Consider the following 15,792-nt stretch of genomic DNA (forward strand, 5'->3'; position numbering starts at 1 on the left):
ATTGAGGAAAGGAAACTGAATGGTAAAATAATGAACTGTGGAAACAGTTTCATTTGACTGACAGAAAATCTAATAGGTTATGAAAGCAGTGAGTATCATGTAACATGCAAAGGCAAAAGAATGGGTAGCACTTCAGTATTTGTTTTAATGCAGAAAATAACAAGCTAAACAAACCCACCAGCATGTAAAACAAACTTACAACCTCAGTAACTTTATGACTTTAGAAAGAAATGAATAGTGATTCTAGAAAGATCAATATAAAAGAAAAACTACAACCTAATACTTAAAAAAAGTATGGATGGGGAAAAAGGAGCAGATATGTCAATTAAAACAGTCCTTGCAGAACTTTGCTGAGCTAAAATACAATAGAGAGTAAAATCTGTTACCATGACCAAGGAAAATACAGCTGAAGCTTCTGGGCTTGAATATTCAGGAGCTCCCTAGTGGGAAAGCTCAAACCCCACATTTGTCAGGCTTACAATTGCACACTGAAAGCATAACCTAGACAAAAGCGTCCAATCCGAACCCAAGCAGGACAACGACTAGGGTTAACTGTTGCACACTGACCAAGGGGATGAGACTCCACCAGTGCTGTTCCTTCACATCATCTCCTGCAGACGAGTTGTGAGCATCGTCTCACCATACTGTTTCATAGCCTTCAAAAGAAAACTGCTGACACCAAAAGGATTTCCTGAATGCACAGACTGATGAAGGGCCTCAGGGAGTAGTGAAAGACATCATGTTCCAGACATGCTGTCTGGAGTGCAGGAGATGGGTATTCACACACACTGTATTTCCATTCAAATCATTATAAACCAACCAAATCTTCTGAAATTCCCCCAGGTAGCTGCCAAATGTTATAAACAACAAAATACCATTAAGTGCTCAGCTATTCTTTAGTGGTTCTCAGCCGTATCTATGCAGAACCCTTAGGAGACCAAGAAGTAATTCATATTGATTTGTTACAGGAAAGATTAAAAAAAAAAAAAAAACCCAACACATCAAAAAACCACCAACCCACACACAAAAACCCCAATCATACAAAAAACCAACCCAAACAAAAGCCAAAAAAACCCAACTCCCCTCCTCCAAGATCATATCACTATACACCAGCAAAGTTACCTTTTTTGTTGTTACTGTTGGTTTTTATAAACAGGGCATCACATCCACCGAGTAATTTCTACCTTTGAAGTGACAGAAGTTGAGAGAACACTGTGCATAACTACATATCAACCCATAGCTGCCTAGAAACGGACATCACAGAGGTCAGTGATAACACATTAAAGCTATTCAAAGTGCTTATTACTTAACAGAAGATGTTTATTTACAAACAAACCAAAAATTAGGCAGAGATTAAGGATCAATCCTAGAGACATCTACATGATTCATTAATACAGTAAAATAGAAGAGTGACATTAAAGTTTGTGGAAGGGTCTGTTTATTTCCTAAGATAAAAGTCTTGTTCCAGTAAACTAAACAGGAATTATTCAGATCAAAGCACAAGAAAATTACATAGGAAATAAATCTACAAAAAGAGATTTAATTCAATCATTGAGGCAAATTTTTAAAGGAAAATTATTTCTGAATAGAAAGACTGATGGGCAAGGAGGCGGAACGTCAAAGGCAATCACTGCAATACAGAAAAGGATTCCGATGTGGTGTACTGGTAGTGTTCCTAGCACCTTTTCTCATTCATTTGAGGCCTTTCAGCAGGTGTAATATTGTCACTTGTTCCTTTGTCAGTACATGTTAACTGCTGAGGTATCTTTACCAAATATAAATTTTGCATTTGTGTTAGTTAAAAAGGAAAAAAATATGAGCAGTTCCTATAGGCTGTTGGGGGAAATAAATATATCACTCTTTCAGACAAGAAAGAGTGCTTATCTTTGACAGAAGTATCATAAACCATACCTGCAACTGAACTCTTCCTATGAATAGTGAAAATAACTACTTTGTTATACAGAGTTGTAGAAAACGTGAAGCAATAAACTGAAAGCACAACAATATAAAAGGACAGTTGTCGAAATGGCCAACATGAAAACAGGGAATGAAAGACTACATGCTGTTGGGGAGGAATTACCTGACGGGAGGGGGGTAGTGTTTGCTTTGCAGTAAGAATTAAGGCTCTCAGACTAAGTAACTTGAATTGCAATTAGTGAAAAATGACCTGTAAACAGCCTGTCAGGCTGATAAGCTAACAAAGTGTTAAGCAAGAAAATACTGTCAGTTGAAGTCAAAGTTGGACAACTTAAGTGGGGACCGATGTATGACAACCCGATGGCTGCAAGAAAAATCATAAAACGGTAATCCCGACGGTGGTGTTTGTTACAAACTGGTATGTAAATTCCCACAAGAAAAGGTAGCATGGCAATAAGAACAGTGAAGAGCAAGAAAAAACACTTACGATTAAAAAAGTGATACCATTTGCAAAGAACTGAACAGCTGGAACAATAACAGTCTGTTAAAAGACAAAGGTGGCAATATGCGATGTAGAATGAAGAGGATACAGAATTGACAGCTGTGATCAAAACAATGCAAAGAGATCTGGCTGTGGAAAGAAGGAAGTTATACATGTGAAAGACAGAAGGCCTTTTCTATTCCAAATATCCTCTCATTAGGATCTCAGTATATTTTCAAAGAACGGAAGAGTACGCAACACCTTTTTGTTAGAAACTCATCATGAAAAAGCATAATGGAGGCTATCCTCAGAACCATAACCTGACTACTGCATTCAAGCTGCTGGTTTCTATTAAGCAACAGTTCTTTAAAAAAAAACAAACAAAAAACCCAACAAAAAAATACCCAAACAAAAAAGCCCTGTGCATTGAGGAGGGGTGGAAGAATCACATTTTTTAAAGCATGAAAGGCAAACCCTGAAGTTTCATTATGGTACTAGGGTAAATAAAAAATGGCTCGATTCTAGAAACCATAATCCTGCCATGGAATCATATTGCTTAGGTCAGTAGGCAACATGGGCCAGAACAGTAACTTACCTGGCTATTGTAAAGAGGAAGAAAGGAGCCTGATTTTGTAACAAAAGAGCAAAGAAAGTAAAAAATAAAAAAATATGGAAATTGGGAGTAGAAAATCAAAAGATGCACAGAAACTAACAAGGACACTGTGTTACTACTTCCCATAGGAAAAAAAATCTGATATTTCAGGCTGAGACACTGTATAAGTACGGTGATATTTGGCTGATACTATATCATTCAGATAATTTTTCAGGACAAAGGCCTTCCATCTTTCCTTACAGGTCCAGAAAATTATCTGCTGAGATACACAAAGAACATCTGGTCCAACCCTGCTGTTCAAGCAGGACTACTCAGAGCTGGTTGTCCAGGACTACATCATTTAAGTTCAATTCAGTGCTCAGTGAGCATTTATCTTCGAAATTATCAATGTCAAATGACTGAGTGAGCTACAGAAATTGGCAATTCTTTTCTCTTTTTTTTTTTTTTTTTTTTTTTTTTAAAAGGTCGTCTTTATTCTGTGTTCTTTTCCTCTATGTTACCATGACCAGTCGAGCAGGAGACTAGCCAATGACTGTCACATATAGCTGTTACTGGTTTCTATCCAACTCCTAAGTGACACTGTTGTTCCATGCTTGTCATGCCAAGCACTGAATCTCCATAAATAATTATTCTGATGTCAGAGACACAGGATTGTAGCTCCATCCAGAGACTCTGCCAGGCACGAGGAGTGAGCAGATGAAGGATGCTTCTATTTACACACAAAAATCTTTGTCATTAGCCAAGAGCAAAGAGAAAGGAAATACAGAGAGAGCATGACAAATTAAGGAGGATTTGTTCTTTGGGGGAAAGAAGGTGGGGCTGAAGCACAACAGTGGGATGCAGGGATTACAGCAGTTAATATCATACCTCCCTCGGAAATTAACAGGGAATGTTTGCCCTCAGTACCACCAAAACTACCTATTTTACATACACATGGTAAAGAAAAGGAAGGAAGTATAAGGGAAAAGAGAAAACACTGTCATCTAAACCAATTTTAAACGGTGAGGAAAACACACAAGAAAAACCTGTAAAGAGCAACAACCCATCACTCTGTATTTTTATTTACACACAGACACAAAAGAAAAAAAAGCAGATATGCCTATGGTTGAGGCAGATAAACCTATGAAGAGGCTGCTACCTTCCTGCTACACAGGTGGGAAAAGGCACTTCCACTCAACTGCTTATTCTACCACATGTACATGAGGCTGGAAGTTCATTCTTGTTGCATCCCTCATGCCCAGCAAGCCCATCTAGGCAGGGAAAGAGCAAAAAACACTTGGATGACAACACAGTGCTCAGGATAGACTAGCCCTAAACTCTCCTCTGAGTCCTTGCTCTCCTTTTATATTAGGACTATGACATTACTGAAGACCGAGAGAACCCCAGCGTACTCAGCTGTTCCCCATACAGAAACTGCTCCATAACTGTTCATTCATGCCGCTGCTCTCCATGCTTGCTGCCCTCTTCTCTTTCAATGGGAGAATCAGAACTGCAAATATACCCAAAACTCAGGCACACCACGGGTTTATACAGTAGCAAAACGATGTTCTCTCAGCTTTCCCTTTTACTTTCCAAATCCTAACACCATGTTTTATTTGACTAAGACTGACCTCATGTTTTCTTAGAAGTACAGTCTCTTCAGAGCAGTCATCCTAGTACTATTTAAGCTTAGTTCTTAGATCAGGGTTTTTCTGGAAAACAAGCCCATTGTTATAGACATCAGCTTCATAAATCAACTCAAAAAACCCAGAATAGCTGTAAAACATATAAAATCACCTCAGTTTCACAACATCCTTGTTACTTAGCTTACTTGGAAGTATTTCAGAAAAAGATCATTTAATTAAGAATGCTAGCAGCAGAAACCACCTCCAACAATAGCAAGGGCGATTAAGGTTGGGAAGAAAAGATGAAGCACATAGACATACGCTTCTCTAGTTACTTTTATGAACTATGGAGTCCAAAGATTATAAATGAAAGATTGTATTATCTCTCCTAATTAGAAGATGCTAAGCTTCACTCTGCTTCTTTATCTGGGCTTAATTAGTGGCCCCAATACCTTTCTCATTTCTTTTGAAAGGTCAAATGTGTAAATGTGTTTCTCAGCTGCTTGATAAACAGAAGAAAGGTAGACTAGAAATAAAAGCCTGCTAAATATTAATGAAAACTGGTGTTTTGAACTTGGGAACAATAAAATAGGAAGGTCCATGTCAGTGGGAGAATGAAAATATTCCTTTATATACATGAGTGTATACATATAATTATCAATGTCAAACTGAACATACTCCAGAGCTTACATTGTCTCAAAATCATGAGCTATTTACCATTTTTCACTGATGCATTAATTTCACAGGCTAAACTTATTTCCACCGCACAGAATTACCCTCGTGAAAATGTATTCCAGTCAGATGGGGACAGAGTGTGTGGAAGATATATGTGAAATTCCTGAAACACTATAGCAACTCAGTATTTGTTGGGATTCCATTCAAAGAAGTCATATGAACCCTTCCAGGAGCTGGCACGTGGTTTCAGTTATGATGATTTGTCATTCAACAAATCAGCCAGTATTAAAATAATCTGACTGCAGCTTTGAAGTGACTTGCAAACATGTCTATTAGGATATGTTGGTTATTAAGTAAAGAAATTTTGCTATTGGTATTAGAACACAGTAGAAATATTACCTCTTGCAGAGCAAAATGTGAGGGAGAGAGAATGGTTGGAGAAAAAAATTATACTCATTAATAGCAAGTCTATAGCCAGACTATAAAACAAACATGCCAGCTTCAAAGAATTCCCCTGGCTGTTAATGCATTAAATATTAAATACCTAACCCACTTTAATCGTTTGAATGAAACAAAAGTGCAGAGAATACCAGATCCCAAGTTTTGTTTAATAGCAGGTTACTTAACTTTCAGGTTATAAATAACTTTCATCACTGCACACACCAAAGGCATAAAACACTTCCAAGGACAGCCTTTTAGGTAACGTACACAGATCAGGATTCAGTATGAACTTCAATATTTTAAAAAATGAACAAAACGTAGTTCGGAAAGAATTCAGTTCCGACTCACATACGGAAATAATGGATGTCTCAGAAGTAACATGTCAAATTCTAAGTAAGTGTTCAGAAACAGGAATCCTGCACTTGCACAAGGTACTATGCCACAGAAAATTAATAAAATAGAAAATGAGAGGCCATGTATCTGTAGCTCTCAAGTAGTCACTGTTAAAGCAAAAATTCTCTTCATGATGGCAAATACTTGCTGTTCACCTGCCTACCTTTACTTCCAAAATTGTAAAAGGTCAGATATAATGCACTCAAAGTTACAAAAATTGGAAAAAAAAAAAGTTAAGTGTACCTTTCCTTTGTAAAATTAGGAACATGGAACTAGAAAGGACTAGCTGCATCTTCTCTTATCTCAGGCACCACTTCATCCAATTACTCCACAAACTTACCGGATTTCACCTTAGAAGAACTTCCTTCTTTGGAAGGCTCTTTTTTGAGTCTGGTTGTCTAAAAATTTAGGAACTTTTTTTCTTCTTATTTCCAGCCCAAATTTATTCATAGCAAACTAAATCATACCCTTCCTTCAGGTAATAGCATACAAGTGTGATCTTGATAAAAATCAAACAAACATGTCACAGCTTCCTGTATTCAGCAAATAGTTCAGTCAACCCTAAAATCTTGTTCCTGCATGCTGGAGTTAAAAGTTCAACTCAATGACTACCACAGATGTCTACCCACATCCTTAAACAGACAACTGACTTGCCTGGCACTGTCAAGGAAGTCTACAGATGCCTGACACAACATTGGAACTTTAAACATGCAAGACTCTACATTCCCTATCCAAGGCAAATTACTTACATAGATTTCAAAATAGAAGTTATTTGTTTAAGTAAAAAAGAGGAAAACTAACAGCTAATACAGCTATTCCAAGATCATCTTGTTGTTAGAGGTGTTTTGTCCACATTTCTTTTGCCTCTACTTTTTTTGGAACATTTTGTCTTTCCCAATGAGTTTAAAAACAGAAAAAAATGAAGCTATTCATTGCATGCAGGTGGAAAAGGGCTAAAGCTTGCAGCTACTTCTGAAAGTTTAAAAGGCTATGACCTTGGCTAATAATATTTTTAATTTCTATGATGTTTTTGACTCTGACTACAATTTTCACATCTATGTAAATACATTCATACACACATATGCATGCCTGTATCTATTTTTATATGCACAGACTTGTATAAGCCTCATCATTTTACTAAGCAACTCAAAATGTTAGTGTCGTTTAATGTATCCAAATGTATCTGATTTGATTGGCAACAACTCCATACAGCTATGAAAAGGCTTCACTTGTGTTACACAAAATGCGTATACTTTCTTCTGGTGAAAATGCATGGTTACATCTTATAGTTCAACATCTTTGATTTTATGACCAGAACCCCTCTACCCTTCCCAAAGGCAACCTTAAAAACTTGTTCTCCCAGCTCCCAAAAGTCATACTCATCAAGTTGTTAGATTAATAATTTACTCACCGATGCTACTCAGAGAACTGCTGCTTTCAGAATCAGAAGGCATTATGGACAGCACACTGTAAGTAGACCCTAAAATTAGAAAAATAAAGACAGTATTGTTTTTTTCTTTTCCTCTCCCCAAACCAAGCTAACCATTCATTTTCTTGACACTGCAGATGTCAAACATACTAAATTAGAAGGAACACATATGACTAACACATAAAAATCTAATAGGAAAAGTATAATTTGTAAATGAACACTGCAGTGTGCACTGAGCAGGAAATAATTTCCAATGAAACTGTAAAAGCAACCAGCAAAATACTGAACTAATACAATGGTTATTTCAGATACACTGAAAATACAGTTTCATCTCTACATTATGACGATTGTAAGTGATACCTGTCACAACAGTCAGAATCTACTTTGGTTTTTTATCTTTTTAAAAAAAGTACCAGCTCCTATTTCACTGTAACTCCTATAACTGATTTGTATTCTTATCCTCAAGCTTCCTTCAGACTTAGAAATTTCATTTCATTGGTAAACAAATTTTGCTTGCATCCATTTTCAGCTTTCAGTATCTGACCTTAAAAGCAAGGACCTACAAAGCTATCTGCTGTTACTCACAACAGCAAGTTTTTTCACGTATTAATAGATCAACAGACAGAGGTGCCTTTTATTTTAGTTATTTCAGAAGTATGCTAGATTTTACTTACTAGAAGAACTAGAAAAACAGGTCCTACTTCAAAATCTTACAAACTAAACAGCTCCACCATCCCTTACAAACAGGGTAAACATGCTGCAGTAAAGACAGGGAGTGATTACGTACAAGAGATTTGAAACACAGTCCATTTTCAGCACTAGTCAGGATGTGCGACTCATCTTCACAACAGCCAAGCTCAGACAGTTTCAATTCTTTCAGGAGCTGCCCTTCCTATAGCACTCCTTCTTGTTTCAATATCTGTTTTTCCCAGTTTCTTTAAAATTAAGAAATAAAAGCTGAGAAGCAGCATGAGATTAAACACATGGATCTACCATTGAAACAAATTAAAGAAAGGACAGGCCAGAAACTAAGAAACTAACCCTAGTTTTTGCTCATCTCCTCTGCTGCTTACTAGTAAAAGACACAACATCTGTAACTACAAGAGTTTAGATGAAAGAAAGATAAAATAGGTTTACTAACACCATGAGCAATAACAGCAAAGTGAATTTAAAAAAGCAAACACACTTAGGGCCTGATCTTCAGCTATCAAAAGTGACAAGGACCCCAATTTTAATGAGGTAAATTTATTTATCTTGACAAAGAATGAGGCTCCTACATTTGATAAAAGGAGTGATGTCTAGGCAGAAGCAAAGTTAAACAAGTATTTGAATGTAGGGAAAACTCCCTCCAAATAAATCCTCCGATTTTATTGGCAGACATTGCAAAAATAAGTACCAGAAAAGGAACTGAATCTTGAAGTAGACTGTTTAACTTGACAAACCTGTGAAAAATTATTCAAAATATATCGGTCATAAATAAGTCTAGTTGATTGTACAGGGTGTAGCTTTTTTGTAATCTTCCAATTTTTAAATAGGAATATTTTAAATTTTTGGAAATTTTGGAAATTTTTAAATTAAAAAAAATTGGAAAATTTTAAATAAAACATATGACGAGCATGTCACTAACACACTGGCTTCAAGAAAAAAAAAATCTGCTGTGCATTTTTGCTTCCATTTCAAACATTTTCACATAAAAATTTAAGCTGTGTTATTTCATTAAAGCTTATTAAAAGCAAAATAATTTCTTCATTAATTAAAACCAACCTCTGCATATTCTAAGCTCGTATGACTTGCAGTATTTCTTGTAGTCTGAACTAGAAGGATTAGAATCATAAGGGAAGCTGAAAAAAGCAGATAAATATATTAAAGCAGGACATCTTTATGACAGACAATGTGTACCAAGATTGTATCAAAACTGCATGGGACTCAAGCACAATAAAATCTTGTGCCAAGAAGTGACACTTCATTGTACTTGGTAATTTAAGCCCAGTTCTTCTAAAAGACTACATAGGAGTCCCACACCTAAACAAACTTTTTTACTGATTGTTAGCTACTTTTGCTTCTTTTTAAGAGCAGAGAAAGAAGAGACTCAAAATCTCGTCATCTTAACTGATCTTGCTTTTATTTAGCTTCAAGAAGGACTGATCCTCTCTGTCTTCTTTCCCCATGTCAAAAGCCAGAGCAAAGACTTAAAACAAGTTAAAGTCTGCTCTCTGGAATAGACAGAAAAATTTTGTGAAGCTGACTTCATCAAGGGAGACATACAACTCTCCTTAGCAATGTCCTTAAAATATTAGCTCAGATCTGTAAATGCAAAATCTGGTACGCATGGCATGTTATCACGAGAAAATGTACAACTGTGAAGAGCAGAGGAATCATCTGACCCATTCATAATTCCTCACTTCTAACAAAACAAAAAAACCCAAACCAAAACAAACAAAAAACCACACCACAGAAAACAAAACCAGTAGCATTTGTTTGGCTTCCAAGGCTGTTTGTGGATATGTTTGGTTTTGGTTTGTTCGTAAACTACACAGGATATGAGTCCATCATCTGTAGCATGTGCCACCTTTGTCATCAGAAGTAGTATAAGTAAGCATCAGAAACAACAACCAGAGGACTCCACAGAGCCTTCACAATATTAAAATTCATCTTTAGGCACTGAACTGATACACAACCACGTATTCAATTCAGGTTAAAGTAGCATTGTACTTGACGTACTCTGCTTGATCAAACTAGCAATACCTCAGTAGTACCTGAAAATGCTCCAGGACAGCGTTTCCCCACTTTACAGGATGCCTCCTCACAAACGAAAATGCTCAAAATCACCCCAACAGGAATCCAGACACAGACAAAAAGGCAAGGAAAAAGGCAAAAGCTAGTTTCTATAACCAAAGGCATTAGAACACCCTGTTTATTCATGAGCTACACAATCATAGTATCTTAAGAAACTTACTGCAAAACCACTCCCCCTTTGCTAAGCAATTTTCCACTTTATTTCAAATCCTTAAAACTTTCTGTCTGTCTATCTAGTCAAATTGCTCAAAAAATAAGATCAGAACACAAAACCCAACAAGAAGCCATGACTATTTTTTCAAGATAAACTTGAAAGTGCTTCACATCTAGGGGTTCACATGCCTTTCACTATACTTTTCCAAATATTTGTCTTTCACATTTTTCCACTAGTATTCACCTCACATGCCAAAGTCTCCCAATACAAAATCTCACTACATTTTATTTCCATTCACCGACTTATAACAACTGCTGACACATTCTTTAAGTTCAAAATTACAACTTGAAATGACAGGATTCTGAGAAGCACAGTAGTCATATTTAATTTAAAAACAAAACAAAAAAAAGTGACTTGCCTTTTACAGATACACATTCGTACAGAGAGGAAAAAAGAGCATAAGCATCCTGTCTTTGCATGGCAGGCTTGCTTTTGGGGCATTTCTTTTTTACTCATCCAGATTTAAGCTTTGGATCAGTTCCTGGCTGTATTAAACAGCTTTGGCAGAGCAGAGGGATTTAGAAACTGCTACAGTATATACTTGAGAATCTTATGAATCCCATTTCCTACTATTTTCAACAATTAGAGCAAGTCAAATTTCCTTAAGTTATTACTGTCTTTATTAGTCAGATGACAGGAAGGCCACTTAAAAACTTGCAAATCAAGAAAATAACTAGTTGCTTAACTGTGGAAGCAACCTCCAGGGACAGTAAAAGAACTAGATTCTAGTTTGTCTCCATCTTTCACGCAGTGATCATACAGGAACAGTGATATGTATGTTCCTTGTTAAGACAGACAAGAATGGTGGAGGGGAAAGGAAAAAAAAATAAAAGAGAAGAGTTACATCCTAAGAAGACATCAACTGTCTAACCAAGCAATTTCCTCATCAGTAATGCCAAATCTAGACTGATAGAATTAAATTATTAGCACAAAATTAAAACAGAACATTTCTCTCTTCTGTCTTTCTAACCTTTGAATGGTGAAAAACCACGTAACACTGGGTGTCACCTGTTCTTCAAGGAGAGACCAAAAAAGACAAGCCAGCTATTCTCAAAGTAAAGCCTTCAAAACAACCTTGCACTTGGTACCTTTTGTAAGAAAGTAGCAGAAAGGATCAAGTAAAATATCTTCTAGGACTAAATGCTAAATTATGGAATGACTTCTGAGAAAAACAGTGTTCAAATTTCATTATGTGGAGATAAGCTGAATGTCAGGATTGCGTAGAACCTTCTCATCCTTCTCCATACAAATACATGTATGTAGGCAGGCTCTGCTCATGGTCCTAAAGCATAGTGTATCCAAGGGGACCATAGTGGCAAAATAAGATACAGGAACTCAGCTTTCCAAAATTCACTGCACTTACACTTTCAGGTCTTTTTTTTTTTTTCCCCAAAATATATATTTTACTCTCAAATATTTATAGAATTGTATCTATAATTCAACTGAAATGATATTTCATCTTCCAAAATTTTCTATATTAACTAAATGACTGTGTAGGAATAAGAATCATTACTCCCTCAGCCACCTTCAGCACAGGGACAAAGAGGCAGGTATATTGAACCTGTTTGGTGTGTGAAGAACCAGGGTGTAATTCAAGGAGCATTAAGAGTTTCATCCCACAAGATGGGGAGTGCTCTGGTCTTAGCTGCACAGTTCTAGGCACATCACCCATCTTTAAGGATTGTATTAAGACCTGCAGTATGGATGACTCCTAAATTAAGCATGTTTCCTAACTAAGAACACTTAGCTCATTGTAGGACTGAGCCTAGGAGGAGTGCTTTGCCTGCACTAATTTCTTCTGCTACACCTCTGCTTTTAAGGATGACATTAAACAACTATCCATGCTCCCCTGCTGCAAAATTCCAATGTTAATTAAACTCTGCTCTTCCTCCCCCCTCCCTTCCCAGCACAGTGACTGTCAGCTGATTCAACTTCTTGTCAGCAAATGATTTTTTGATGGAGGTCCAATGCACCGGATGAGAGGGCAGCCCGACAAACATTTGTTTATCCACATCTCCATGCACCAAACCAGACTGACTTTGGCAGGACTCCTACTTGCTGTGGCAGAAGCAAAACAGTTTGATTAAAACTGGAAATGACCCAGATTACAATGTTCCCATTGCCTTTACAACAAACAAAACTGCACAAGGAGCTTAAGATCACATGGATCTGCCATGCTCTGTCTCTAAGGCTATTCTTTTCTTGGCAGCCTGTGCAGCCACGTTTGTCAGAAACCGTAAGACACCGTCATTTCTTTCAAGTTCTGTGATGTTCAGACACTAAATTCTGACCTCACACAAAACCTTCAACTGGGTATTTGCTTCCACCCATGTCATATTTGTTTCAGATGTTTCACAGTCATTTACCTTTAAGGATATGAGTAACCCCAAGAACAAAGGTACAAACTTATCAGTACAGGTAAAACAGTAGTAGAGGACGTATCAGAAAAAGTTTGCTGTCTCTTTACCCATCTGCTGTTAAACATGTCCTTATTACTTATTCTGCACACCTACAGTTCCTTAATACTGTGCTCTGCAGCACAAAATCATCTTATTTTTAAGACACCACGAAAACTAAATGAACATTAAATGGCTTTTTAAATAATCAAGCAGCTAAAAATTCACGATTTATATTTCCAAAATGCCTCAGTCTGTAACAGTTTCACAGAGACAGTGAAGGTCAAAAAGTTTATTTTCTTTTAGTATGGAGAAAACATTTTACAATAACGTATTTACAAATATATTAGTACTAAAAGATCTGTTTTGGAAAAGATAGATTATTTAGTGCTTAAGCCACCTTTCTATGCTAAGCGATTAAGAATAAACTCTTGTTAAGGACAGAACACTTCACACATGAAAAAGGACTTTGGCACCTTTCTCTGAAACATATAGTAAAAACCAACACTGGTGACAGAATAACAAGTCAGGCTGATTCTGATTTAATATGATAACTTCTGTGTAGGTTTAGACTCAGAGAAGTTAAGTAACCTGCCAGAGGCCACAGACATCAGTAAAGAAGCCCTGAGTTCAGATGCTTAAGTTCCTAGTTGTCAGTCATACAGTCAAGTACAGCAGTTGATCTTCAGCTGTTATAAACAACACTAGACATAAATACCTGTAAAAATCCTATTTTCTTAGCAGCATCTGGTCAACACATTTCATAGTAGAATAAACCCACAGACGGATATTTCTAAATATGCATTCCTAAGTGTACCCTCTCTAGCAACATCTACACTCACTGCTATATATACTTTTTTCTTTAGTCAGGAAGCAATACAGTGAGTTATACTGAAAAGAATTTATAATCTACCTTTAAGAGAAATGTAAATCTCTGGACTACTATTGTGCATCTTACTACAACATGAATTATGAAAGGAAGCAGACGTTGGTGCCTTCAATAAAAAAAAAGCAGAAAAGTGGCAGTGAGAAAGATAAGAAGAAAGGACAATAGACAAGAAAATGAGGTAGTTAATTTTTCTCCATTATCACATTACCATTAGGATACACTTGCTGCTGTCCACATGCTTTATTAGAGTTACTTGTTCTTGTTTACTGCATTCTGAGCATTGGGTCAAATCACCCTCTTTTCACACAAAGAAGCACAGAAGAGATTAATAAAATCTTTACGGAACTGAATTTGCATAGCTTGATTCACAAAACATGCATGATGACAGTGCTTCAGCTGTCAGCATTCAAGCTACTTTGCCATGGACGAGATGCTCTAATAATGCCTTAAAGAGGTGGGACAAAAGCAATTTTTAAGAGCCAAATTACCATGAAGTTTTATTAGCAGGATACAGCTATTACCAACTGGTAACGAAGCAAAGAGGTACAAAAAAACCTTATGACTGCCTAAAAAAATAACAAAACCACACCCAAGTATATCAGGTCAGCTAGAAATAATGCCCCCTGCTACCTTCCAATGTTTCATTTCTTTGCAATTTATAAAATGACTAATTTAAACTCTCACACTGTGAAACCACATTGTGATTAAATATATCTGCTGGAGCAGTAGCACCAAAGATGCAATCATAATTGCTGCTATTACTTATTCAAAAAGTCCTGCAGCCATTCAGGTTCTGAACCAGAAACTGGTTCAACTGCTTTAAACTTTGTCTTCTTGCTTTTTGACTGGGATGGCTTTTAACTCTACTTTAGCAAGTGCATTTTGTCTTGACAAGTCATTTGTCTCCAACACTCCATTTCAGCTGAGAACTGCAACAGCAAACGACCATGCCCTCCTCTTACAGCCCTGAATTTCCATTAGGTAGTGCAGCGAGATGGAGAATGAATTTTCAAGTTATTTTAAGGCTAACAGCAACATAACTAGCTACCATGAAAATATCTGCATGCAAACTTATATTACCCAGATTCTTGCAAAAGAGTAACTTTCGGTTTGTAAAGCTACACACACTGCCTTCCCTGCTAACTTGAGAAACACTTATTTTTGTAGGCTGACACTCAAAAGGCAGAGAAAAGAATAACTGTCTTCAGATTCTTTAACCTCAGCATTTAGTACAGATAGGAAAAAGTTGCATTTGAAGTAAAGTCTTAGTAAAACTGCAATGCAGGTAGGTGAAAAATTGCCACATATTTCAGCTCACATGGATTATACAGGTGGCCCTTGCATTATTATCAATGAGCAGTGCCATCTTCTGTTCTGCAAAAGCAATGTGTCATTACAGCTGACTGCCTTATCAAACAAATGCAGAAATTGTTTTTATTATTTTTAATACAGCTGCTTTAACAAATTCAGTTAGCCTGTTCTGGGAAAACCCCTCTCCGTTCCACTGGTAAAAAGCCTAATGTATCCATTAATTTTTTCTTGCTTCTAGCCATCAGGAACATTACATTTGCTTGCTGGATTATGTATGATAAATCAAAGGGGGAAAAAAAAAAAAAGAGAGAAAACAATAGCATTTTATTTTTTTCACAAGCTTCCTTCAATCTCAAAGTCTATTTCTCTTAAAGTCATCTTCTTAATCTAGATTACTCACTAAATTATACATAAGAAAATATAATTAATTTTGTTTATTAAGGTAAAGAGAGGTAAATTTTCATTAAACCTCCTAGATGACTAAAATGCAGTAGGGCATTCACCAATCCCTTTCCCTCTGGGAAAGGAAATCAGATAACCTAGGGCTTAAATCTACTCGGCAAGCACGTGCTCCTTCAGTACTCCATCTGCAGAGTGTCCAGCTAAATGGCATTGTAATGAGTTTGCGTGGCA

The 15,792-nt window shown here is 36.6% G+C and overlaps 1 protein-coding gene across 4 annotated transcripts in view; it reads right to left on the bottom strand.

The window, feature by feature from the left end:
- DLG5 (discs large MAGUK scaffold protein 5) overlaps positions 1-15,792 on the bottom strand; it is a 111,118-nt gene that overhangs the window by 59,701 nt on the left and 35,625 nt on the right. For all 4 annotated transcript variants that reach the window (XM_086466694.1, XM_086466693.1, XM_086466692.1 and 1 more), the window contains exon 2: positions 7,536-7,604. In XM_086466694.1, coding sequence (XP_086322820.1) covers positions 7,536-7,604 — 69 coding nt within the window. The remainder of the gene's footprint in view (positions 1-7,535; positions 7,605-15,792) is intronic.

The sequence above is a fragment of the Leptosomus discolor genome, chromosome 6 (genome assembly GCF_034619465.1).
Source record: "Leptosomus discolor isolate bLepDis1 chromosome 6, bLepDis1.hap2, whole genome shotgun sequence".
Classification (NCBI taxonomy): Eukaryota; Metazoa; Chordata; class Aves; order Leptosomiformes; family Leptosomidae; genus Leptosomus; species Leptosomus discolor.